The sequence below is a fragment of the Dendrobium catenatum genome, unplaced genomic scaffold (assembly GCF_001605985.2).
Source record: "Dendrobium catenatum unplaced genomic scaffold, ASM160598v2 fragScaff_scaffold_1483, whole genome shotgun sequence".
NCBI lineage: Eukaryota > Viridiplantae > Streptophyta > Magnoliopsida > Asparagales > Orchidaceae > Dendrobium > Dendrobium catenatum.
Genome location: NW_021319945.1, coordinates 523,227 through 548,209, shown reverse-complemented (window position 1 = coordinate 548,209; position 24,983 = coordinate 523,227). Strand labels below are relative to the sequence as shown.

The 24,983-nt window shown below is 35.8% G+C and overlaps 2 protein-coding genes across 2 annotated transcripts; both read left to right on the top strand.

The window, feature by feature from the left end:
- The first annotated feature begins 242 nt into the window (after window positions 1-242).
- LOC110115415 (histone deacetylase 2-like) lies at window positions 243-17,928 on the top strand. The gene is made up of 5 exons (XM_020848629.1): window positions 243-285; window positions 3,799-3,854; window positions 5,006-5,092; window positions 17,152-17,239; window positions 17,661-17,928. Exons 1-5 carry the CDS (start codon window positions 243-245, stop codon window positions 17,762-17,764), a joined length of 378 nt encoding a protein of 125 aa, XP_020704288.1. The 3' UTR covers window positions 17,765-17,928.
- Window positions 17,929-23,795: 5,867 nt separating this feature from the next.
- Window positions 23,796-24,727, top strand: LOC110115475 (PRA1 family protein F3). The gene has a single exon (XM_020848721.2). It carries the CDS (start codon window positions 23,864-23,866, stop codon window positions 24,437-24,439), a length of 576 nt encoding a protein of 191 aa, XP_020704380.1. The 5' UTR covers window positions 23,796-23,863; the 3' UTR covers window positions 24,440-24,727.
- Window positions 24,728-24,983: the final 256 nt, after the last annotated feature.

Genomic DNA, 24,983 nt, shown 5'->3' with positions numbered 1-24,983 from the left:
TCCTTTGACCGAGTAAACTAGGGCCGATGACAACTCAGGACGATAGAATTATGAGATTTTGATTGAGTTTGTCATCATTCATTCACCATCCTCTTTAACTGTAATTTGGTAAATTTTAAAGCATAAATAGTAAAATTGCTACTATTATATGCTAGGTATTTAGTACCTATTTAATGATTATCTTTGATCCAAATTGTTTTCCTGTCATTGAGAGGGATAATTAGCCATGGGAGTTTCCAGGTATGGGAAACCTGAACTCAGATCCTAATGTCCTTACAAATGAAGGTAAAATTCCTGGGTAGTGTCTTATCTCTGACCAATTTGCTTTCTCAAATTTTAACTCAAAACTTAATCTGTTAATACTGTTTCCGAACATTTGGAGAGGCTGGGGTGCAAAATTTTCGAAGCCCACATATTTTTGGCAACATCGCTAGGGAATTTTTTTCTTTCATCTTTAAATAGTCGTACATAACCTATGAACTCATTAAATTCCCTTAAGCAAGGTTCCAAACTCTTACAATTTTATAAGACATTTGTTCGTATTATTTTGTTCTGTCGAGTTTATGCATTTTTAAAGTGTAAGGTGATGTGTAAAATTCTGATTACTAATTTTCAACTTTTATTTGTGTAGATTAGATCTCTAGAACACTCCTTCCATAATCCCATCTATTATGTGGTGCCAACATTTTGTTGGCTAATGATCTCATCAACATCAGAGACTCAGGAGAGGCCATCCAATTTGCTAGGCTAGAAGTACCTGTAGTTACTTCCGGGGCTGTCATCATCCCTATTCATGACATGACTACCCAAAGGCTTATCAAATGGCCTTATTCTATTGAAGCCTCGACATGATGCACACAGTTGTCAATGCAGTGAGTTCAATATTTGAGAGAGTTACCACTGTTGAAGAGGTTCCCCGAAAGAGGATCTCAGTCTTCAAAGGCTATCCCAATTAGAGACCTTGGGAAGAAAATCTTTTTGGTACCTACAAATGCTGCTACTCTTCCAGTTGAATTGTTGGCACTTGGAAATAATGATCATGAGGCTTTTTCATTTGGAGGAGGGCTGTCTAAGAGACAGAGGAAGATGAATGCTGAATTGTGGGCTCAATTATTACAACAGTGCACCTCTCTATACAACCAGCCCAAGAGACAAAAGTGAGTAATCATACTCGGAATAAATTTACAAACTTAAAATATGTGAAAAGGGACAACTCTATCATTGAGTTGAAACAGTCATTTTGGGCTCAATAACGCTAGGCCCTAATCCTTCTGAAGGAGCCCGAAATTCTATCCACCAAGGTTCATAAAGTCCTTAAAGTTTTTATTGAGAGAGGGCTAATGAAGAATAAAATATCAAAAGCTGCTTGTAATAGGGACTAAACCCCACGTGTAGGTTATCATCTGTCGTGGTAGCAGAAAAAGAAGGGAGACAAGCTCCGTAGATTGAACATTGGGGCTTGACACTTGGACCTCATGTCCAAGAATCCGCCGCTGAAAGGTCCTGGTGGAAGGAAAATGAAGTATGGAGACTAGAGTCTCTAAAAGAAAAATATATGAAGAAGAATAAAGGCATGATATATGGCGTGTACTCCTAGCGATCCGCCTATGAAAAATCCATCAACAATGGGTGTTGAAAAAGAAGGTCCCATATGATATCATATATGATGGTCGACACCCTAGAGAATTTTTTAGGAGATCCCATCGCCTTACAACTCCACTCTCAGGAAGAGGCCAATTTTAACCTTAGCTCTCCGATTGAGGAGCCTTTCATTTTAGATACAGAGCCAAAAATCTAGTGGATACGCCGCTTGAAAATCTGGATATAATAAGTAGAAGAAGATGATGATGAAACCGTAGAGGTCGAAGTAGTCTACATGGTGGGGCATAAGAATGAGCCAAGCAACACCATGAAGCAAGATCTACTATTGTTGGAGCCACAATCTCTCAAGAAGAATGAGCACAATATGATCATACTGAATGCACAAAGTCTTTTGCAGGGGATGAATAAGAGGAACATGAAGAAGGCCAACTACTAACTAATACCATCACGTTGGCACAATCATAGAGGTCTATGAAGTGCCAAATGAAGGAAAAATATAAAGAGATCTTGCAGCCAAACACAATAATGACTGAAATGATTGCATAGATAGCCGTGATGATGTTGTTGATGTAAAAAAGCATTGCTATTAATCTCGCACCAATGACAACGACTCAATGACTGAGAAATAGTGAGAAGATGCAAATGCCTCTGCCGAGTTAGCGTGACAGATGTTGAAATGAACCATGAATTATTAATTATAATTTCGCTCTCAACAAGAGTCAACCATATAACACTACGATGTGATGTGTCAAAGCAGTGTGACATGCACGTTTTACTATGTGCTTGTGCTTTATAGGCAACCTATGTACAGGGCAAGCACATAACTAGTTCAAAGGAGAAAACCTTTGTGCATCGAGGAACATCCATAATGTTTCTTGTGAATCCCGATTCAGGTTTCATTCAAGGTCACAATCGGCTATAACGAGCTATAGCAAGAAACCATAGATGATGATAACCTTGAAGTATATTCAAAACTTATGAATATTTCATTTGGCTTTTTTTGTCAATTAAAAATTATTATCCAAGTTCTGAAATATGAATAAGGGCACATGGGTCATTTGGCCATATGCAAAAACACAGTAGTAGGAGTGTAGGACAACTGGATTTTTCAAATAGCATGAACAAAAACTGTTTCATCCATAACAACTTTAGATAGTAGATTCTTTTTTAGCAATTTCACAATTGTCTTTAAATGCAACTCGAGCTATCTGGACCCTTTATCTTCACGTAATATTATTGTTGTTCTAGTAATCTTAAACCCATATCTCCTTTTTTTTTATTGTTACACTTTCCATTTATTTCAATAGATGCCCTACCAATTATAATTGCCCTTATGTGAAAACAGGAAGCAGACACTGAGGCATCTCACTTTAAATATACATGCATTCATTGATGGAATCGATCTTTTAATATTATAAATTTTCCAATTTTTATTTTGACTCTTAGATTTTGTAATTCTATGAAATATTGGTTTAATTTTGATTATAAATTAGAAGTCTCCGGGCATGTAAATTCACTGCAGATGTGAACATGATATATATGGAATTTAAACTATTTGATAATGTAATGGTATGCTTGAATCTTGAAAGGTTTCCTATAAGAATTTCTAAGAAACTTATTGCTAGACAAACATAACCTTATGAATTATGAATTGGAATTTCAATAACGCTCTGGCATAATTCCGCTCTTCAATATGTCTACTCTTACTATCTTTTATGAACCTGTTACCAATACCTTGAATTCTTTTCCCTTTACATTCCTTCTTGTTAAATTAGTAGCCAACATTTTACCAAAAAAATATATTCATTTTGTTCTTGAAATTACTCTGAATGGTGCATACTTGAGGTACTTGTGCATTGTTATGATAAATCTACTTTTAATGATTCTTCGATTCCTTTACAGAAGCATTGCAAGCCTTGATTAATGATATATTTTTTTCTTAAAAACCTGGTAAAATAATGCGAATCTGAAAGTCTATACAAATCAGATAGACCAATCACTTGTTAATTTTGATTTAGTTGTTTTATTTCGTTGTTTTTTTGTTGTAGTTCTTTGGAAATATGTCTATGATTGTTCCCTATAGAGAATGGCTTCTCGTTTGTTTGATGGTCGTGTCCAATCAATGTTCCTCGATGTTGATTTTGAGTTAGTTTGGCTGGGTTTACTGTTGCTGTGTTTCCTTCTGTGGCATCCTAGCTGAAGTAGCAGATTCAATGTTTGAGGAGCCATTCCCGCTGCTGGTGCTGTTGCTGGTTTGCGCTTTGCTAATAATCGATAATTTCTTTATTTCCTTCTATTCCCGATTACTGCACTGCAACGTTAGATTCTGGAAGTCTTGTGGCTTCTTTTGGCAGAGGTCTCTGATATTGAAGTACTTGGAGATTTCAAGTAAAATCTAACACTATTGATAAAAACAGTTCACAACTCCAATGGAAAACAGCAAAAACAAAAATTCTATTGAAAAATCTGAGGAAAAACACTTGAAATTCACTAATAGAAGAAGAAAAATAGCAAGATACAATTGATCTTCTATTCGAGAGGAGGATCGATCTCTCCCAAATCTCTAGACGCCTATAGAGCCCAATAGAAAACCTAAATCTAAGAGATCGCAAATTTAAGCCAAATTCAAGATGCCTGATCCTAGGAAAACAAACTATTTAATGCATATAATTCAAAAGGAAATCTCTAAACATTCCCTACACTCAAATTTTCCTCTCAAATCGCTAAAAAATCTTTCCCAAAAAGCTCCCTCCGAACTGGGCGGTCGGCTCCTGCATACCAGAGGCGTAAAGTCCTCCTGTTTCGTGTAAGCCGGTCCCGACCGGCTGGACCAATCTAACGGTCTCTGTCATGTGTATGACCGTCTGTGTAATTTCCTTATTCGGCTGGGTTTCGTAGTTTATATTGCCTTGTTTGTTATCTCAGAATATGGGAATCTTATACTTCGTGTTTAGCGTGTGGTGGAGATCGCGGTAGATAGACCTGAAACTATTGCTGGAAATGGGTTTTTGAGACTGTAGTCTTGCGTTTATCTTGATTCTTAGTTTTTGTGAAACTAATAAACATAAGTTTATTTTCAATTATGAATGAAGGGTCTCTAGGCTTTTAAAACCCAGTCTTATTAAAATTCAAATCCTCTCAAATTTGCGCACTGTTGACTGTGAATTCTTGGAACGTCTTTTACTGGCATGTTACTTAAATTTTGAGTAGCTTTTTGTACTTTTTATCTATTAATTTTATAATTGGTTTTTTATTTTTTATTTTTTATTTATAATTGATTTTTGCATGCGTGATTGAGATTTGGTCAAATTTGTTACACTATAATTTCTTTTTTATAGTCTAAATCTTAAATTGTTGCATGGTTCTTCATTCCCACATAATGTATTTTGTGCTTGGACTATAGATTGCAAGAAATCAATTTAATCCCGAGTTGGTGGTTTACAATGCTGGCACTGATATTCTAGATGGAGATCCTTTGGGAAGGTTGAAGGTACTATCTTTTCTTATCCATTTTTCATTTTTTTGTTAATATTGTTTTTCTCACTAGACATTAGCAAGAGGATGTACCTTGGTGTATGCTTTTTGCTGATGATATTCTTCTTGTTGATAGGACTAGAGAGGGAGATGAAGGTAAACTTGAATTATGGAGGTCAATTTTAGAGTCTAAAGGTTTTCGCATGAGTAGATTTAAAACGGAATATATGGAGTGTAATTTTAGTAGTAATAGACCTAGTGAGGGGATTGTGACTTTGGGGCGATCAAGTCATTAATAAGAGTACACGATTTAGATATCTTGAATCTATTGTTCAGAGTGATGGTGAAATAGATGAGGATATTATTAGCAGAATTCAAGTTGGATGGTTGAAGTGGAGGAATGCATCGGGCTTGTTGTGTGATAGAAAAGTACCCCTCAAACTTAAGGAAAAATTCTATAAGATGGTGGTGAGGCCTGCAATGCTTTATGGTGCCAAATGTTGGCCATTAAAAGAGAAGCATAATACTAAGTTAAGTGTGGTAGAGATGAGGATGCTCAGGTGGATGAGTGGCTTTACCCTTAGAGATAAGATACGAAATGAGCATATACGTGAAAAGGTTGGAGTAGCTCCAGTATAAGATAAGATTAGAGAGAGTCGCCTTAGATGGTTTGGTCACATAAAACGGCGGCCTTCCGATGACCCGGTTAGGAGAGTAGAGATATTAGATTTGACTTATATTAAGAAAGATAGAGGCAGACCTAAAAAGATTTGGTTAGAAAATATTAGGAACGATCTTTCTTTGTTAGATTTAAACGAGAATTTGACTTTTAATAAGACACAATGGAGAAAAAGGATTTATGTTGCCGACCCCATATAGTGGGATAAAGGCTTGATGCTGTTGTTGTTGTTGTGATATCCTTTGAAAAAAAAAAAATTAAAAAACCATCAGCCCATTGAAGCCCTCGTCTAGCCCAGCTGGGCTCACCCGTGACCTTGCCCCCCAATAGCCCTACGGGGCCAATGACCCGCTGCCCGCCGATTCGCCTTGGCTCACCCTCCTATGCCCTGGCTCATCCGTAACTCGCTGCCCGCCTTGCGTGACCTGCCCGCCATGTCTGCGTCTAGCAGGGTTTGAACCCCGCCCTTTAGCCCTCCCGCTGCCCGCAAGACCATCTTGCCACCACAAAAAAAGTATTAAATGATGAGTTGTTTTCTATTTATATTATAAAAGACATAATATTTAAAAGCTGAGTTTATATTTTATTTAAGAAAAATTAAAATAATCAAATTAATTTATAAAAGCTGAGTTGGTTTAGTTTAATTTATATTTTATTTAAAATAATTACTATATTTAAAAGCTGAGTTTTTTTTACGAATTTATTTCGGTTGGAAATCAGTGTTTTTCCTGTAGTAGGTCTACTCAAATGAAAATCTTTAAACTCTATGGTTGAGCTTCATAATTCGAGTTTACCTACAACTTCATCTCTAGTCTTATCAACAAGAAGAATATCATGAGCAATAAGCATACACCAAGGTACATCCTCTTGCGAATGCCTAGTGAGAATATCCATAACTAAAGAAAAAGTAACGGCTTAAGGTTGATCCTTGATGTAATCCAATTGAAATAGGAAAATACTTGGTCAAACCACCTTATGTTTGAACACAAGTAACAACTCCTGCATATATATCCCTAATGAATTGAATATAAGCATTATTAACCTCTTTCTTTCTTTTCTCAAACTCTCCATAGCACTTCTCTTGGAACTTTATCATATGCTTTCTCTAAATCAATAAAAATCATATGTAGATCCTCCTTATTCTCTTTAAACTTCTCCAGCAACCCTCTCAATAAATGAATAGCTTCCATAGTAGACCTACCCGACATGAATCCAAATTGATTTTAAGAAACATTAACATCACGTCATAACCTATGCTCCATAACTCTCTCCCAATGTTTAAAGTATGTCACATCAACTTAATTTCTCTATAATTCGCACAATTTTATGCATCTCCTTTATTCTTAAAAATAAGAATCAATACACTCATTCTCCACTCATCTGACATTTTTTAGTCTTCAAAATAATATTAAAAAATCTAGTAATCCAAGAAATTCATTCAACTCACACTTTTATTGGAATATTATAATGTACACTAGTTTTTCCACACTTCATTTTCTTTAAAGCCTCTCTAACTTTAGTTTTACTAATATGCCAATCAAAATAAAAATCTCTATTTTCATTTAGAGTGCTAAGGTCACTAAAGTCAATTATATTCTTGCAATCTTCATTGAATAACTTAGCAAAATATTTCATCCACCTTTGTTAAATATTCTCTTAAAAAAATATTTTTTGATCTTCATTCTTAATACACTTCACTTGAACTAAATCCTTACTACTTCCATCTTTTTATTTGACTAACTTATATATATATATCTTTCGTCCTCTTTAGAGTCTAATATATTATATAAATTATTAAAAGCTAAAATCTAGAGAGGGAGTTGAAAGTAAACTTGAATTATGGAGGTCAACATTAGAGACTAAAGATTTTCACTTGAGTAGATCTAAAACGGAATATATATAATGTAATTTTAGTAGTGGTAGATCAAGTGAGGGGATTGTGGCTTTGGACGATCAAGTCATTAATAAGAGTACACGTTTTAGATATCTTGGATCTATTATTCAGAGTGATGGTGAAATATCTGGTAATATTATTAGCAGAATTCAAGTTGGATGGTTGAATCGGAGGAATGCATCGGATTTGTTGTGTGATAAAAAAATACCCCTCAAACTTAAGGGAAAATTCTATAAGATGGCAGTGAGGCCTGTAATGCTTTATGGTGCTGAATGTTGGCCATTAAAATAGAAGCATAATACTAAGTTAAGCATGGCAGAGATGAGGATGCTCATGTGGATGATTGGTTTTACCCTTAGAGATAAGATACAAAATGAGCATATACATGAAAAGGTTGGAGTAGCTCCAGTAGAAGATAAGATTAGAGAGTCACCTTAGATGGTTTGGTCACATAAAACAGCGGACTTCTAATGATCCGGTTAGGAGAGTAGAGGTATTAGATTTGACTTATATTACGAAAGGTAGAGGCAGACCTAAAAAGACTTGGTTATAAAATATTAGGAATGACATTTCTTTATTAGATTTAAATGAGAATTTGACCTTTAATAGGACACAATGGAGAAAAAAGATTCATGTTGCCGACCCCACGTAGTGGGATAAAGGCTTGATGTTGTTGTTGTTGTTGTTGAGGTATCTTTTGAATTAATTCTTCTAAGCCATTCCAAAATCTTAATTTTAAACACATATCCAAACTTGCTTGAGTAGTATAAGCACCTATAATATAAATAATCTTAGCATCAACAATAATCTTCAGAACAATAATTATATCTTCACTTCTATCAATTTTTATAACATTATCCTTTAAACCCTTATTTATAATTACGCATACATCATTTCTAGTATGACTTCTACCAGAATACCAAGGTTTAAAACCTAAACTATCAATCTCCTTAGGCTTCTCTCAAACCATTTAGTTTCTTGAATGCATAAAATATTTATCTTCCTTTGGATTATAATATCAATTAATTCTATTAATGCCTATAAGAGAACCTACATTTCAAGATCCTATTCAAATTTTAGTTTCATGGACTAGTTTATTTGCCCACATCCGTCAATGATGTAGGAACCCTTTCTTATTTAACACTGCACATGGGCTTCGGTGTAGTGGCCCTTGCTTATTTGTCGCTATATTCAAGCCATACAACGCGTCGCTTCCAGGAAACACCCTAACATTAACATAATATATTAAAGGATTCATGTCATGATTATTCGACAAATTTTACGCTGATTGTCGACTACCTAACACATCCTTATATTTTTCTCATGTAGGACTTGAGACCTGGCAACAACAGTGGGTTAAAAAATTTATCTTTTGTAAAATTAATTAAGATATTTACTAAAGTTAATTAGTTTCTAAATATAAGTTTAATTCAATTGGTTTTGCTATTTGGCTAGTCTTAAATTATATTAAACCTAATTATATCCTATTTAGGTAAGTTGATCCATTTGCTCAGATTGACGTAATAGGTTGGTTAAATGGGTTGGATCATATTAGATTTGTGTTTCTAACTTTCCTAGCTATAATCTCATGAATTTGATTTGATTTGACCAATTAATTAAGCTTGTCCACTTTGAAAAGTATATTTTTATTTGGGTCTGAAAGAGATACATTGCACTATTTTAATAAATTGATCATCTTAGAGTAGTCAAATTTGGTCAAGTCCAACTAGAATTTTCTTTCTAACATATAGAGAATCACTCACAGCAATTTGACCAATTAAAGGATTTAGGCTAAGAGACCTTGGATTGGAGCCTTTGGGGTATTTTGATATTTTAGGATTTTAGGTAAAACCATGGTCAATAAGAGTTGACCATGGGTTTGGTTGAGTGAAGTTGAACCTTAAAGGATTTTGGGTCAATTTGGCTCAAGTCCAATGTCACTTTGGATGACCCAAAGGTAAAGATTATGAGTGTTTTTAATATTTTGACTATGCAAATGTTGACTCTGGTCAAAAAGTTTCATCAGGGTCAATCATGGACAAATTATGGTCAAAAGTAGGTCTTTTTAATTTGGTTTGGGTTCTCATGTTAGGCTTTATGATCATTTAAGGGTTATAATCAAATCTTGGTTGACCATAATCAAAGGAGTTTGATTATGGATCAACCTTCGGTGAAGATACTTCTACAATAGATTAGGAGTATTTAAACCCCAATCCTACATCAAAATATATGAAATTCTTCTAATTGAGGTGCTCATTTTTTATCATCAAATGTGTTTATGTGGGCTCCAAAAATTCGGCCCTGGCCTCCGCCCGACACTGTTGCAAGCTTTTCTTCGAGTTTTAACGAAATCAGTTCTGAGGTAAATTTTGAAAGGCATATGGGTTTGTAGATAAGACACTACCCAGAGATTTCGTCTTCATTTTGTGAGGACTTTATGATCTGAGTTCTGGTTTCCTATAGGCGCAAGCCCCTATAGTTAATTACCCCTCCCGATAACAGGAGAGAACTTTCGATTAAGGCTAGTCGTTAATCAGATACGTAGAGATACATGTTATCTGGCATATAATAGCAGCATGGGTTTGGATGTTGGAAAATTGAAGGTTTTATATTTAAAATAGAAATTTCACCATTTAGCACTTAAAGCGGATGGTGAGTGAATGAATGATGGACCCGATCAAGATCCTATAGTTCCGTCGTCCCGGGCCATCGTGGTCTCTAGTCTACTTACTCAGAGGAGGTAGTCGACCCAACCTGACAGAAGGATCCTTGTCGGCAGCCATGGGTTGCTTCATCCAAGGGTACCTTGTAGACCTGGGTGGGTATTTGCCTAAGGGGACAAATTTTAATCCACCTTAGCTAACAGAGGGCTTTCTGCTCTATCGATTATATTCTATTGATTCATATCTCAAGGATTTGATGCCATTAAGGAACGTATTAGCTTTGGCCATAACCAGTATTTCGTGGTGCCATTCGGTGGTAAAACCACTCGGTTCAGAGGGCCCTGGGTCATAACCGTTTATCCTGCGGTGCCATTTGGCAGCAAAATTGCCGGTTAGAGGACATGTACTATGTCCTTACTAGCAGTAGATTGTTTGAGAATGGATCATAGTGATATTTTTGACTAGGCATTAGCTCTTTGTGAGCTGAAGTAAATTTTAATTTATCCTCCTCGGCAAACTGTTGCGGATGGTGGATGGATTTTGCTTTAAGTGTTTGATAGTTGGATTTCAATTTTAAATATTTTTGAGATTTTGGGATTTTTGAGATTTTTTTTTTTAGATTTTGTGGGTATTTGGATGAAATTTGAAATATTTAGAATTAACCCCTCCGGTTGAGATCTTCGTTCAACACGACCATCATCGGGGTGCAAGGGGTTACTTCTCTTTGTTGATTGAACCCTATCTACCCTATCAAGTTGCCGATAGGGGATCAGGTTTCGTAGGATGTGCCTTTTTTAGTGAATTTTTTTTACTATAGTCATTGAAGGCCTAATATGAATGTATAAATTAAATATTTCGGTTAACTTCGTGACCGCATATTTATCTAATGGTTCGAACTCTCTCTATTTCTATTTACCTACTTAGGAGGATCAGGTTTGAATTCATTGACCCGCGCAGCATCTTTAGACGTCACGTGTGTTCTTACAACACGCTCGCTGGGGCCCATGTGGGTGTTTGGGGGTATTTTGTAATTATTTATTGAACATTGTCGACTCCTATTTACCCGCTTAGGAGGATCGGGTTCTAATTTGTTAACTTGCGCAGCATCCTTAAACGTCACGTGTGTTCCAATAACACGCTTGTCGGGGCCCATGCGGGTCGAGATTGTATTTTTCCCTTTAGTGTACCTATGTGTATACAATTTATGGTGCACATGCAGGGGTATTTTGAAATATTTTAGTTGTGCAGGTAATTATCATTTAAATACACAACATTTTTTTGAGAGCTTATACACGCCTTCTGTCCGCTAATACGAGTGTTGCGGATCCGGTGACGGTATGGTCTTGACGTTGACTCCCCCTTTCTCATTCACCGGGGAGGGTTCTTCTGGACTTTGAAATCAATGACTGCTGTCTTGAAAAGATCTCCTTTCAAGATCTTTAGTGTAGTAGAGTTGTTATTTCCAACGTTTGTGGACACCAGAACTATTTTTTTCTTAAGTATAAGACTAAGAAAAGGTTTTGGAACACCGGAAAGTTAAGTTCTAATTTGTTCAAACCTCTCTTCCATTATGCCAGGAGGTGTCCCTTTTCGTACATCGAATTGCCCTTGTACCCGACGTACTTGAAGAAATTAATCACCGTTGTCGTAGATGATATATATGTACTTGTGACCACAGTGGTTTGTTGTACATACGATATATCCACTGTTTTTATCCACAAATGGCTTGTGTTTATTTGTAGGGACCTGTTGTATCCACTACGATCTCTTGGAGGTGTTCGTAGAAGACTCGTTGTTCCTACATCATATCCACCATTTCACCAATCTTGGGTGATTTGATTGTACTTGTTTGTAGGGGATGGTCTTCCACTATTGAATGTCGGTATTGCCATCTCAATCTACAGGCATACTTGTAAGGAACATCATTTGTTGTGCATCATTGCTATGATTGTTGATAAGTCATTATGTTCATTCTTTTTTACTGATTTCAATACATGTATAGAACCAATGAGTCTTCTTGCATATCACTTATGTTTGAGGATTTTCCTCCGCGAGTTCCTCGTGGTTCATTCAAATTCGAACTCAAATTCATCTTGCCCATGTGAGTTTGAGTCCAAGAGTCCTTTGTGGCTTTATTGGGTTCAGGTTCTTATCACTCAAATTAAGCTTGAATTAAGTTCAAGATGAGTTTAGGTCGCCAAATTCTACATTGATCTTTGACAATAAATTTGTCAAACATTGATCATCAGCTCCAGTGGGCATGATGCAGTATATGCTGACATCTACTTGAATACATCTAGATATATCACGTGATTACTTCCATTGCATTTTGAATCCCTTTGGTTACAACTGAGATGCTGAATGTGGCTCTCTTGGTGCCACTCGTAGGCATTCATATTCTATGTAATTATGTTGCATTTTATTCGTGGGTGGTAGATTGAATACATAGGGCGCCTTCCACGATAGATTGTGGATGCTTGCATTTTATGTGTATTATACATCTTCACTTGCAAGAGAGCGATGTATCTGGCTGTCATTGAAGGGTTGTTAACTACATGATTGAACACAATTGCCTTTGTGATATCACTAAGAGTTTGTATTGTTGCTTGTGAGTGAACCAACATTTCACTTATATTTCGAATTTTAATGAATGTCCTTCATTCATTCATTGATCTCCACTTGCATAATCAAACTTAGTGATTGATATTAAGGTAATTATACATTCATTAAATTTGATTATCTAATTATGGTTCAAATCCGGGTTCATATCCACTATGCTTGATCCGGATCAAGTCCCAGTGTTCAAATTCACATGTCCCTTGTGTACAACTCAGATCTTTGCTTGAGTTAAAATTGTGTTCACTTGATATTCAATTCCGGTTCAAGTTTGAATTTATCTTATTTAGATTCAAGTCTTGCTTAATGATTTAAATTTTGTTCAAGTACAGGTCCATGTGTTTCATGCTCAAGTCCACTAGTTTGTGTTCGTTTGAGTCCAAGTTTTTGCATGTCCTTTTTGAGTTCAAAGAGGTCCGAGTACTGTCATATTTTCACCCAAAATTTCGGCAACCTCCTGGCGTTTCCCTCGTTTAGGGGAAAATTATGAAAAATTGTTTCTTTCCCACCACGCTAAGAAAAATGTGTATGGTAGGTGCCCTCTTTCGAGGACATCGCGGCCGTGTAAAGTCTTTGTCCCCATCATGCTAAGAAAAACGTGTATGGATCTTCAGTACATGTTACAAGAAAAGAGCAGTCGTTTCCCCGCAGGTACAAAGCTGCGTACGGTTACTTAAAAGTTATCCCGGCCATGCTAAGAAAAGCGTGCTCCAGGCTTACATGCCTCGTCGTATGCATCGCATCGGATTCCCTCCTAACACGCTAAGAAAAACATGTATAGGTGGTTAGCCGGCTCGTCGCGCACGCCGAGGGCAGGATTTTGGGGGCCGAGGGGTCGCTCACTTATCTCGTCGTAGGTGTCGTACCGGGTTTCCTTCCCACCATGCTAAGAAAAGCGTGTATGGGCGGTCTGCCAGCCCGACATGCATGTCAAGGTATTTTATTATTATTATTATTATTTATTTTTTTATTAATTATAATTAAATATTATTATTATTAATTAATTAAAATTAATTAGAATTAAATTTTTAATCAATTAAAATTAATATACAACTAATTATATTAATTATAGTTAGTATTTAATTAATCATGTGATTAATTATGATTAATTAATATTAATTATAATTATTAATTAATTGTAAGCCTCTCTAACTTTAGTTTTACTAATATGCTAATTAAAATAAAAATCTCTATTTTCACTTAGAGTGCTAAGGTCACTAAAGTCAATTATATTCTTGCAATCTTCATTGAATAACTTAGCAAAATATCTCATCCACTTTTGTTAAATATTCTCTTTTAAAAAAAATATTTTTTGATCTTCATTCTTAATACACTTCACTTGAACTAAATCTATATATATATATATATATATCTTTCGTCCTCTTTAGAATCTAATATATTATATAAATTATTAAAAGCTAAAATCTAGAGAGGGAGTTGAAAGTAAACTTGAATTATGGAGGTCAACATTAGAGACTAAAGGTTTTCAATTGAGTAGATTTAAAACGGAATATATATATAGTGTAATTTTAGTAGTAGTAGATCTAGTGAGGGGATTGTGACTTTGGGCGATCAAGTCATTAATAAGAGTACACGTTTTAGATATATTGGATCTATTATTCAGAGTGATGGTGAAATAGATGGTGATATTATCAGCAGAATTCAAGTTGGATGGTTGAAGCAGAGGAATGCATCAGATTTGTTGTGTGATAGACAAGTACCCCTCAAACTTAAGGGAAAATTCTATAAGATGGCAGTGAGGCCTGTAATGCTTTATGGTGCTGAATGTTGGTCATTAAAAGATAAGCATAATACTAAGTTAAGCGTGGTAGAGATGAGGATGCTTATTTGGATGATTGGCTTTACCCTTAGAGATAGGATACAAAATGAGCATATACATGAAAAGGTTGGAGTAGCTCCAGTAGAAGATAAGATTAGAGAGTCACCTTAGATGGTTTGGTCACATAAAACGGCGGCCTTCTAATGATCCGGTTAGGAGAGTAGAGGTATTAGATTTGACTTATATTAAGAAAGGTAGAGGCAGACCTAAAAAGACTTGGTTATAAAATATTATGAATGACATTTCTTTATTAGATTTAAAAGAGAATTTGACCTTTAATAAGTCACAATGTAGAAAAATGATTCATGTAGCCGACCCCACGTAGTGGGATAAAGGCTTGATGTTGTTGTTGTTGTAAAATTTTTGCATCCTAGATTGACATATTATTTTTTTAGACACCTTATGAGCCTCTTTATATCTTATCCAATTTTTAGAGTTTTTACATTTATACTAATTATTATGACAAAACTTCTTATTTTTTATCTTTTCTTACACAGTTTGATTCTACCGCCAACTTTTTTTATTAGGAGCTTTTTCTTTTGAAACTTCAAGCATATCCTTTGCAACATTCTTATTATGACTAGTTATTATTTCTCACATATCCTTTGCTTTATTATACATAGACAAAATCTTAAGTTCTCAAATCTTATTATCAAACATACTTTTGTTAGTGTTCTTTAAATGCTTACATCTAATTTTAGAATAATGTTTTACTATATTTGTCATATTCTACCCCTTCATCTTAAAGTCTAAAACTAACAAGTAATGTTAGATACATAAATTTTTACTTGGAATAACTTTACAATCTTAATGATTTGTTTTTCTTATAAAAAAATAGATATCTATTCTTATAAGTGAAGAGATGCTCATCTTTTTTCTTAAATAAAGTATTAGCAATGATAAAATTATAAGTTATAGCAAAATATAATATAGTCTTACCACCTTCATTAGTCGCTCCAAACCCATAGCCTCCATAAATACTTTTAAAATTCTCTACTTCTCTACCAACATGCTCATTTAAATCTTCTCCAATAAAAATTCTTTCTTCTAGAGGTATCTTTTGAATTAATTCTTCTAAGCCATTCCAAAATCTTAATTTTAAACACATTTAAACTTGCTCGAGTAGTATAAGCACCTATAATATGAATAATCTTAGCATCAACAATAATCTTCAGAGCAATAATTATATCTTCACTTCTATCAATTTTTATAACATTATCCTTTAAACCCTTATTTATAATTACACATACATCATTTCTAGTATGACTTCTACCAGAATATCAAGGTTTAAAACCTAAACTATCAATCTCCTTAGGCTTCTCTCCAACCCATTTAGTTTCTTGAATGCATAAAATATTTATCTTCCTTTGGATTATAATATCAATTAATTCTATTAATGCCTATAAGAGAACCTACATTCCAAGATCCTATTCAAATTCTAGTTTCATCGACTAGATTTTTTGCCCACATCCATCCATGATGTAGGAACCCTTTCCTATTTAACATTGCACCTCCGGTGTAGTGGCCCTTGCTTATTTGTCGCTATATTCAGGCCATACAACGCGTCGCTTTCAGAAAACACCCTAACATTAACATAATATATTAAAGGATTCATGTCATGATTATTCGACAAGTTTTACGCTGGTTGTCGACTACCTAACACATCCTTATATTTTTCTCATGTAGGACTTGAGATATGGCAACAACAGTGGGTTAAAAATTTTATCTTTTGTAAAATTAATTAAGATGTTTACTAAAGTTAATTAGTTTCTAAATATAAGATTTAATTCAATTAGTTTAGCTATTTTGATAGTCTTAAATTATAATAAACCTAATTATATCCTATTTTTGGTAAGTTGATCCATTTGGTCAGTTTGATGTAGTTAGGTGTGTTAAATGGGTTGGATCATATTAGATTTGTGTTTCTAGCATTCCTAGCTAAAATTAATCTCATGAGTTTGATTTGATTTGACCAATTAATTAAGCTTGTCCACTTTGAAAAGTATATTTTTATTTGGGTCTGAAAGAGATATGTTGCACTGTTTTAATAAATTGATCATCTTAGAGTAGTCAAATTTGGTCAAGTCCAACTAGAATTTTATTTCTAACATATAGAGAATCACTCACAGCAATTTGACCAATTAAAGGATTTAGGCTAAGAGACATAGGATAGGAGCCTTAGGGGCATTTTGATATGTTAGGATTTTAGGTAAAACCATGGTCAATAAGAGTTGATAACTTCATAGGCAGATTTATTAATCCATGAATTAGAATAAAATTTACATTTTTTTTAATGCTAACACCCTATTTTCCCTTCGAAGTATTGATATGCATTTATATTTTTCACTTTGTTGTGATCACACTCTTGTTTTTATTGGCTCAGATCAGCTCTGAGGGAGTGGTGATAAGAGATGAAAAGGTCTTCAGATTTGCAAAAGAAATGAATGTACCCATTGTCATGCTAACTTCAGGTACTAATCACCTCAGCTTCGATTGGGACAGTTTTTTAGTATAAAAATTTTTAGTTTAAAAAATTTTTATACTAAAAGGTGCTTTAAAAAATAATAAAAAAAATGTTTCAAATTTAGGTTTCGTTTGGGACGGCTTTTTCACTCATTCTTAAAAGCAGCTTTCTCGTATAAAATTTTTAATTTTTGTACTAAAAAGTTGCTTTAAGATATAATAAGAAAGTCGTCTCAAGTTTCGTTTGGGACAACTTTTTTACCGCTTCTTAAAGCAACTGCTTAGTACAAAAATTAAAATTTTTGTACTAAAACACTACTTTAAGAAGCATTAAAAAAATCGTTCCGAACGAAGCCTTAATCTTCATCTTGGTATCACTATCGCGTGTTCTCTCAAATAGATATTCTCCTTAAGCCTGTTTTATTTCAGGTGGTTACATGAAATCAAGCGCTCGAGTTATTGCAGATTCAATTACAAATCTTTCAAAGAAAAATTTGATTGATCTGAACTCTTCTACAAATAACAATCTGTAATATTCTGATATCTATGTTTTTTAATTGTATAGAAAAATGTTTGTAATTAATATGAGATGTATGTTTGATGAGAAAATTTTTTTGCATGCATACCTTTTCTATGAAAACATTATTATGCAAATCATAGTTCTATTTGAAATATAAAAATGTGATGATTTTGTTCATCTTGGCACAACAAAATTATATTTGCAGTAGAATTGTATCAAATGAAATATATATATTTGTTTGGCTATTTTGTCAAATTAGATATTTCAAAATTTTAGGATTTTTTTTTTCATTTGCAAATCTAAAGATTTTAAGGGGAAAGTTACATATATTGAATCCTTATGTATTTGTTTATTTAATATTTAAATATTTCTATTTTTATATAATATTTTAACTTTTAAATTATGTGAAAAATGTGATTAACAGTAATTATCAAAAGTAAAATATATATTTTAAAGCATGAGTTTTGATATGGCTTAGCGTTAAGTTGTTAAAAAATTAAACAAAAAAGCTTGACCTCTTTAATTGGGTTTCTATTGCTTGACCTATTAATCGCCATCTTTGGATTACGAAGGTTCATTGTGTGATGCGACTCACGTCTCTTCGCCTTGAACGAGATCCATTGCCACTCTTCGCCTAAAGCACACAGTCGTTGTCGTTGCCCCTACCGCACTGCTATTGCCGGCCTGCCGCATCTCCTGTCTGTCACTGTTGTTGCGTCTCTTCGCCTCCTTCGAGGTCGTCGCCGGCCTAATGGCCTCCAACAACATTCCTTTGTTGGCCTAAGTATCGCTGCCTCGCCGGAATTGGAAGTAGCACGCTTCTTCAACCATATCTCTTAAATCCGTGTCGGATCTGGTCAGCCCGGAAACCCAACGGTTTGGGTCTCGGTTGAACAAATCAACCTATTTATAAAACCTCGTAATGTCAAATAGTAACGGGTCAGTTTTAGGTTTCACCCGTTAACCCAAATTGACAACGCTAATTGCATGACCAACATCATCAGATTCCCACTGCTTGATCATTATTATTGAGCCACCACCCTCACCCAATCACCTTTATCGGATCACAATGGCTTAATCATTGTCCTTGGTAGGGGTGTAAGTAAGTCAAGTAGGCTCAAGCTTGACTCGTTTAAGATGCAGTCAAGGCTAGCTATTTTATGTTTTCTTTATTTTCTACTTGTGTTTATAGCTCTCTTTCTCATGTGGCTTTTCATTTTCTCTTGTTGGCCCTTGGCTTCCCTATTGCCCTTAGGTTTCTCTAGCTACTGGCTGCTCATTTTACGCTCACTATTGATCCCTATAAAGGTGTATTGACTTCTCATTATGTTGGCTATTTGGTTGAGTTCTATTGGATGCTTGACTGGTTCATTTAGGAGAGCATTTAATGCCTTTTCTCCCTTCTTCTCCTATATAATGTGGCTGATTTTCTTGTGTAAAAAGAGAGATTTGTGATGAATTTTTGGAATGTGAAACCTATGAGTTTTTAGCTTGCAAGCTATCGTCTTCTACCTTCCCTTTACTAATTCGTATTGGACTTCTATCTTCTTCTCTCCATATTTTTTATTCCATTTGTATCCTTTTCTTGAAACTATTATAAGTTGTAAGTGATGTTGTGTCGTGTTTTATTATAAGTTATAAGGTGTTGTTATGTCCTATTTAATGTGAGTTTGAAGTGCCGTGTTGTTCAGTTTTATTTGTGTTTAAGTTATATTGAAATGAAGTTTTTAATTTGCATTCCTAGAACCAAGGTTATTTTTAGGTTACATCAATTTGGTAATAGAGCCTTATGTTTCATCATTTTGGTATCAGATACTTGGGTTGTCGTGTGAGTCTTTCTTTCTCTTTAAAAATAAAAAAAGGAAAGTCTAAACAGTTAACAAGCTGAAGCTTCAATTTAAGAGGAAGATCTGTCATCAGAAAGAACGCATTTGGAACCTCAGGGAAGCACTGCCATTCAACCCAATGAATCAAACCAAGTAATCCATAACTTTTCATCAATAAATTGGCTTTCGTTTCAAGCAATTTCTACATATCGAATTTAGAATGATCGTCCGGATATCTTCCAGCAAGTTATTGATGCATTCTCATCAGGAGATGATATTCTTCTAATATGGGAGAATTGATGCAGTTAATCTGTGAAAGTTGTTTTTCTTCCAGGATCGTCCAGGACAAAGTTGGATCGTCCTGGGACGATCGGTACAGGTTGTGAAGAAAATTATGGCAGAGAAGTTCGTCCCAGGACGAACTGGGGTTCGTCTGGACAAAAATGCCTCCCGAGAGCAAATCGTCCCGAGACGATTTGGGATCGTCCAGGACGATCTGCATGGGTTTATATGAAAAAGAGATCTTTTTGAAGAGAGAGAAAAGCTCAGGAGAGAGAAATTCGAAGGAAAACGAAGAAAAAGTAATTTTTGGATGACTTCTGTCCGTTTCCGTCCCTAGCTGCAGTTGAGAAAGTTGACCAACTCGAGGTAAGACACATTCCTCCTTTCTCAATTTTCAGAAACGAGGATTTTGACGACTTTTCTGTTTCAGATTTTGTTTCCGTTAGCGAATAATTGATTCGTTTTGTACCGATAAAGGTTTTACCGCGTAACTTTTGGTATGTTTCTAAGATGATAATTGTGCACGTTTTGAGTATTTTTTGGAATATTTTTATCGGGTATTTCGAATTCTGCGGAGTTTTGATTGATTAACAATTTATTTGGATGTTTGAATTTACTGTTTCAGTACAATGAAAGTCTTATAATGATGTTGTGTACTCTCTATGATAATTTGGTAAATTTCTGAATCTGTGAATTTTATGGAAAATTTCGTATACTGCCATTATGCCGCTGACGATTTTTCTGATGAATTCTGATTTTTTGATTTGAATGAATTGTTGTGCTGTGATATAAAAAGAGAGTTATAAGGGGCCGGAATCCTTTGGGATTCCGTTGTCTGGGTCCGGGAAATCTGAAAATCTTAGAATCAGTTTTGTTCTGAAAAATTTCGTATATCTGTTCTGTTCTGGTGCTTCAAGCACAAAGGGAGACATAAGGGGCCAGAATCCGTCAAGATTCTGTCAGTGTCAGGGGAGGGAGGCATAAGGGGCCAGAATCTGTAGAGATTCTGTAAGGGTCTGGGAATCTGAAATCTGATATGTGTTCTGAGGTTGAAATGTGATTTCATCTGATTTGACATATGTTCTGTACTATTCTGTTTGTTCTGTACGATTCTGTCTGTTCTGTGAATCTGACTTGAATATTTGGTTATGAAGGGAATTCTGTTTGATGTATAAGTGATTTGATTTCTATTTGATCAAGTATCTGTATTCTTATAACTATATGATTTATGTACAATTATTTGAATTCTGTATGGCTATTTAAATATCTGCTTCTGATATGTTTTCTGATGAAAATTTTTTGGAGATTTGGATTGGTGAGTGTAGTCTTGCTGAGCTGTTAGCTCATCTTTATTTTCTGCGTGATTTTTAGGTTCTGGGAAAGGGAAGGAAGTATTGGACTAGAAGTTCAGTGTCTGATGTGTGATTAGGTATTTTGCACTTTTGATTTTTTGTACAGTCATGGCTTTTATGTTCTGTTCTTTTCGTCTATAGCTATGCATTGTATTGTACATGATTATTTTGATGAGAAAAAAAAAAAGAAAGAAGGAAAAAATAGTGGATGCATTTCTGTATATTTGGATGTTTTTAGCAGCTCTGTGTTTTCTGTCTGTTTGTTTGAATATCGGGAAGAAAGTTCTGAAGCAAATTTCAAAACTAGATCCTGGATTTCAAGTTCTATCGCCACTCGATGCGAGCGAAATTCGTTCCGGTCGGGTTGGGTCGTGACACAATTCTAGCTATTTTATGTTTTCTTTATTTTTCACTTGTGTTTTAAGCTCTCTTTCTTCTATCACTTTTCATTTTCTCCTATTGGCCCTCAACTTCTCTATTGCCCCTTCGATTTCTTCTGCTGGCTGTTTGTTTTTTCTTACTGGCCCCTTCGTTTCCCTTCTGTTGGTTCTTGATTTTCCCAGCTGGCTCTCAGTTTCCGTGTTACCGTTTAGTTTCTAGCTGCTGGCAGGTTGTTTTTGGTTCTTTGTTGATTTCTATGATGGTGTTTTGACTTCTCATTATGTTGGTTGTCTAGCTGAGTTCTATTGGTTGCTTGGGTGCTTCATTCAGGAGAGCATTTAATGCCTTTTTCCCCTTCCTCTCCAATATAATGTGGTCAATTTCCTTGTGAAAAAAGATAGATTTGTGATGAATTTTTGGAATGTGAAACATGCGGGTTTTTAGCTTGCAAGCCATCCTCTTCCACCTCCCTTTGCTAATTCATCTTGGACTTCTATCTTCTTCTTCTCTCCACGGTTTTCATTTCACCTGTATCATTCTTCTTGAAACTATTAGAAGTGTTAAGTGGTATTGTATCTTGTTTTATTGTAAGTTGTGAAGTATTATTATGTCCTGTTTAATGTGAGTTTGAAGTGATGCGTTGTTATGTTCTATTTGTGTTTGTTTAAGTTATATTGGAAGGAAGTTTGTAATTTGCATTCCTAGAACCAATGTTGTTTTTAGGTTGCATCAGTTATCGAGGGCTGCAAGTTCGAGCGCGAGCTTGTACTTGAGCTTAAGCCTAGCTCGGCTAGAAGGCTTGTTGAGCTGCTCGATTAAATTAAAATATATATGATAATTAATTTAAATTAATATTACATAATATAGTTTAATAATATTAAATTACTTATATGTTAACAAATAAAAATTCTTACAAATTTAAAAATTTTAATTTAAAATTAAAAAATTAAGTTCAACAATTGAGTTGAGCTCTTACTTTCTAAACGAGCTCGAGCTATGAGTTTTTAACTAGCAGAGCTCGAGCTTAGTAAACAAGCTTGAGTTGTGCTAGAGCTCGAGCTTAATAACAGTTAAATAAGCTTAGCTCAATTAGGGAGATACTCGACTCGACTCGACTTGTTTACACACATAATTGTCAGACCGCTATCACTTAGTCACTATTATATAAACTCCTCTCATGCCCTATCGGCTCTACACTTTTTTCCATCAAAGGCTCAAACTTTGCGATCTCAACTTCTCCAATTTAGGTGATGGGCAAATCTTTGGAATCAATTTTGTCATTGTACTTATCCAAATATTCTAATATGCAATAATTATATTATTATTCTTTAAATAATATTAAGCTTAATGCTAAGTTTTTCACAAACCTAACATAAGATTTGCTTTGCCTTTCACTATATATAATATTACTTTATATATTCTTATATCATAATTCATAGTAGGGGTGTCAATATTTGACACGACACGAAAACTCGATCCGGACCCGACCCGAAAAATCCGGGTTGGACCCGACCCGATTTCAAAACGGGTCAGGTTCGGGTTCCAGAAATCGACCCGTTTGAAAAACGGGTCGGGTTCGGGTTGACCCGGCGGGTTGCCGGGTCAACCCGCGAACCCGTTTTAACCTAATGCGCGACCAAGCCAGCCCCGTTGCCGCGCTAAAAACGGCGCTCGACCCCGTGGCGCGACCGCTCCGCCGCTTCCACTGCGTGACAACTCCGCGCGCGACCACCGCGACCGCGCGACCACTGCTCCGTGACCACGCCTTAGCTCCGTGACCGCGACACCGCGATCCGCGCGACCACCGCACCCGACATAGCACCGCGGCGTCCGCGCGACCCAGCTCGACCAGCATTCCCGGGTCGGGTCGGGTCAACCCGGCAACCCGCCGGGTCGGGTCCGGGTTCGCATTTCCAACCCGTTTTCCTAACCGGGTCGGGTTAGGGTCGACCCGTTTGAACCCGGGTCAGTTTCGGGTCCGACCCGAACCCGACCCGTGACCCGAAATTGACACCCCAAATTCATAGCAAAAATCAAATAAAATTTACCCATCAAATCATTTAAAATAAACAAATAATTTAATTTATTAGTTAATTTACTCTCTTTGAAGACCAACAAAGTTCATAACACAATTTTACTCTCTTTTCTTTCCCCATTTAAAGCTCTTTTTCCTTAAAAATTCTAGAAGCTTCATTCCAGAATTCTTCTAAAGTAAGTTCTTATACAACCCTTCTTAGTTCTTTCCTTCGCTCTACCAATTCCAAAACCCCAATGGCGAACTACGGTACGATACCTTCCTCCGCTTCTCCTCCATCTCTCGACTTCATCTCCCGCGCCAAGGAGCGTGGCCGAGCTGCTCTCTCAACTCGCCGGCCATGGAGCGAGATGATCAGCGCCCGGGTCTTATCCCTTCCCCCGAGCCTCGGCGATGTCTATCTCCGGATCCGCACAAACGTCACCTATTTTTCCATGAACTACGGCATCGTCTTTTTATTCGTCGTCTTTCTCAGCCTGTTGTTGCATCCCGGTTCCCTCCTAGTCTTCTTCCTCTTGATCGGCGCATGGATCTTCCTTTTCTTCCTCAGGGATCAGCCACTTGTGATTGGTGGTCGGGCGTTTGATGAATCGTTTATTCTCATCTGTCTATCGGTTGTCACCATTGTGTTGTTGTTGATATCCAATTCTACCGTGGACATTGTTGGATCGGTGGCTACCGGGAGTGTGGTGGTTCTAGCGCACGCGGTGCTGCGGAGGACCGATGATCTGGCTGTGGATGAGGAGGCGGCGGTGGCCGGTGGGTGGTATGCGGCTGTTGGGGAGAGCAGCAGGACTTCTCCGGCATCATAGTTCTGGACGATTTAGGTATTCATTTCAGGATTTATTGAAGCTTAGGTTTTGATATTGTTGGATGTTTGATTTCCAATTTTTTACTTGTATAGGTTTGATTAGGAGCATATCCCTTTTCTTATTTTTCAGTCATTCACAAATTAATGCAGTTTTAATGATTTTTTGTGTGATTTATATGTTACAAATGCCTTTGATGCGCATCATTCATGTTCTTGTTTGGCAGCTCATGTAGACCTATTTCAACAACGTATTTTGGATGTTTTAATTACTACTATTCTACCGTTTTCATCTCCGGTTTTCTTGGAAGAAAGGGATTTTTACTTGTGGTTATCTATTTTTATGTTGTGATTATAGAGCTTTAACTATGGGTGTTAAAATGGGTTGATGGATCAGGTTTGGGTCCGTATAAAAGTTGACCCAAACCAAATCTAGTCAATTCAAATTCGATCAGTTTAATAAACAGGTCAAAAACACCAACCCTTTTAAACCTATTTTTGTTTAATTTTTTTTTTAGCTTACTAACTATAAAGTTTAAAATATTTGA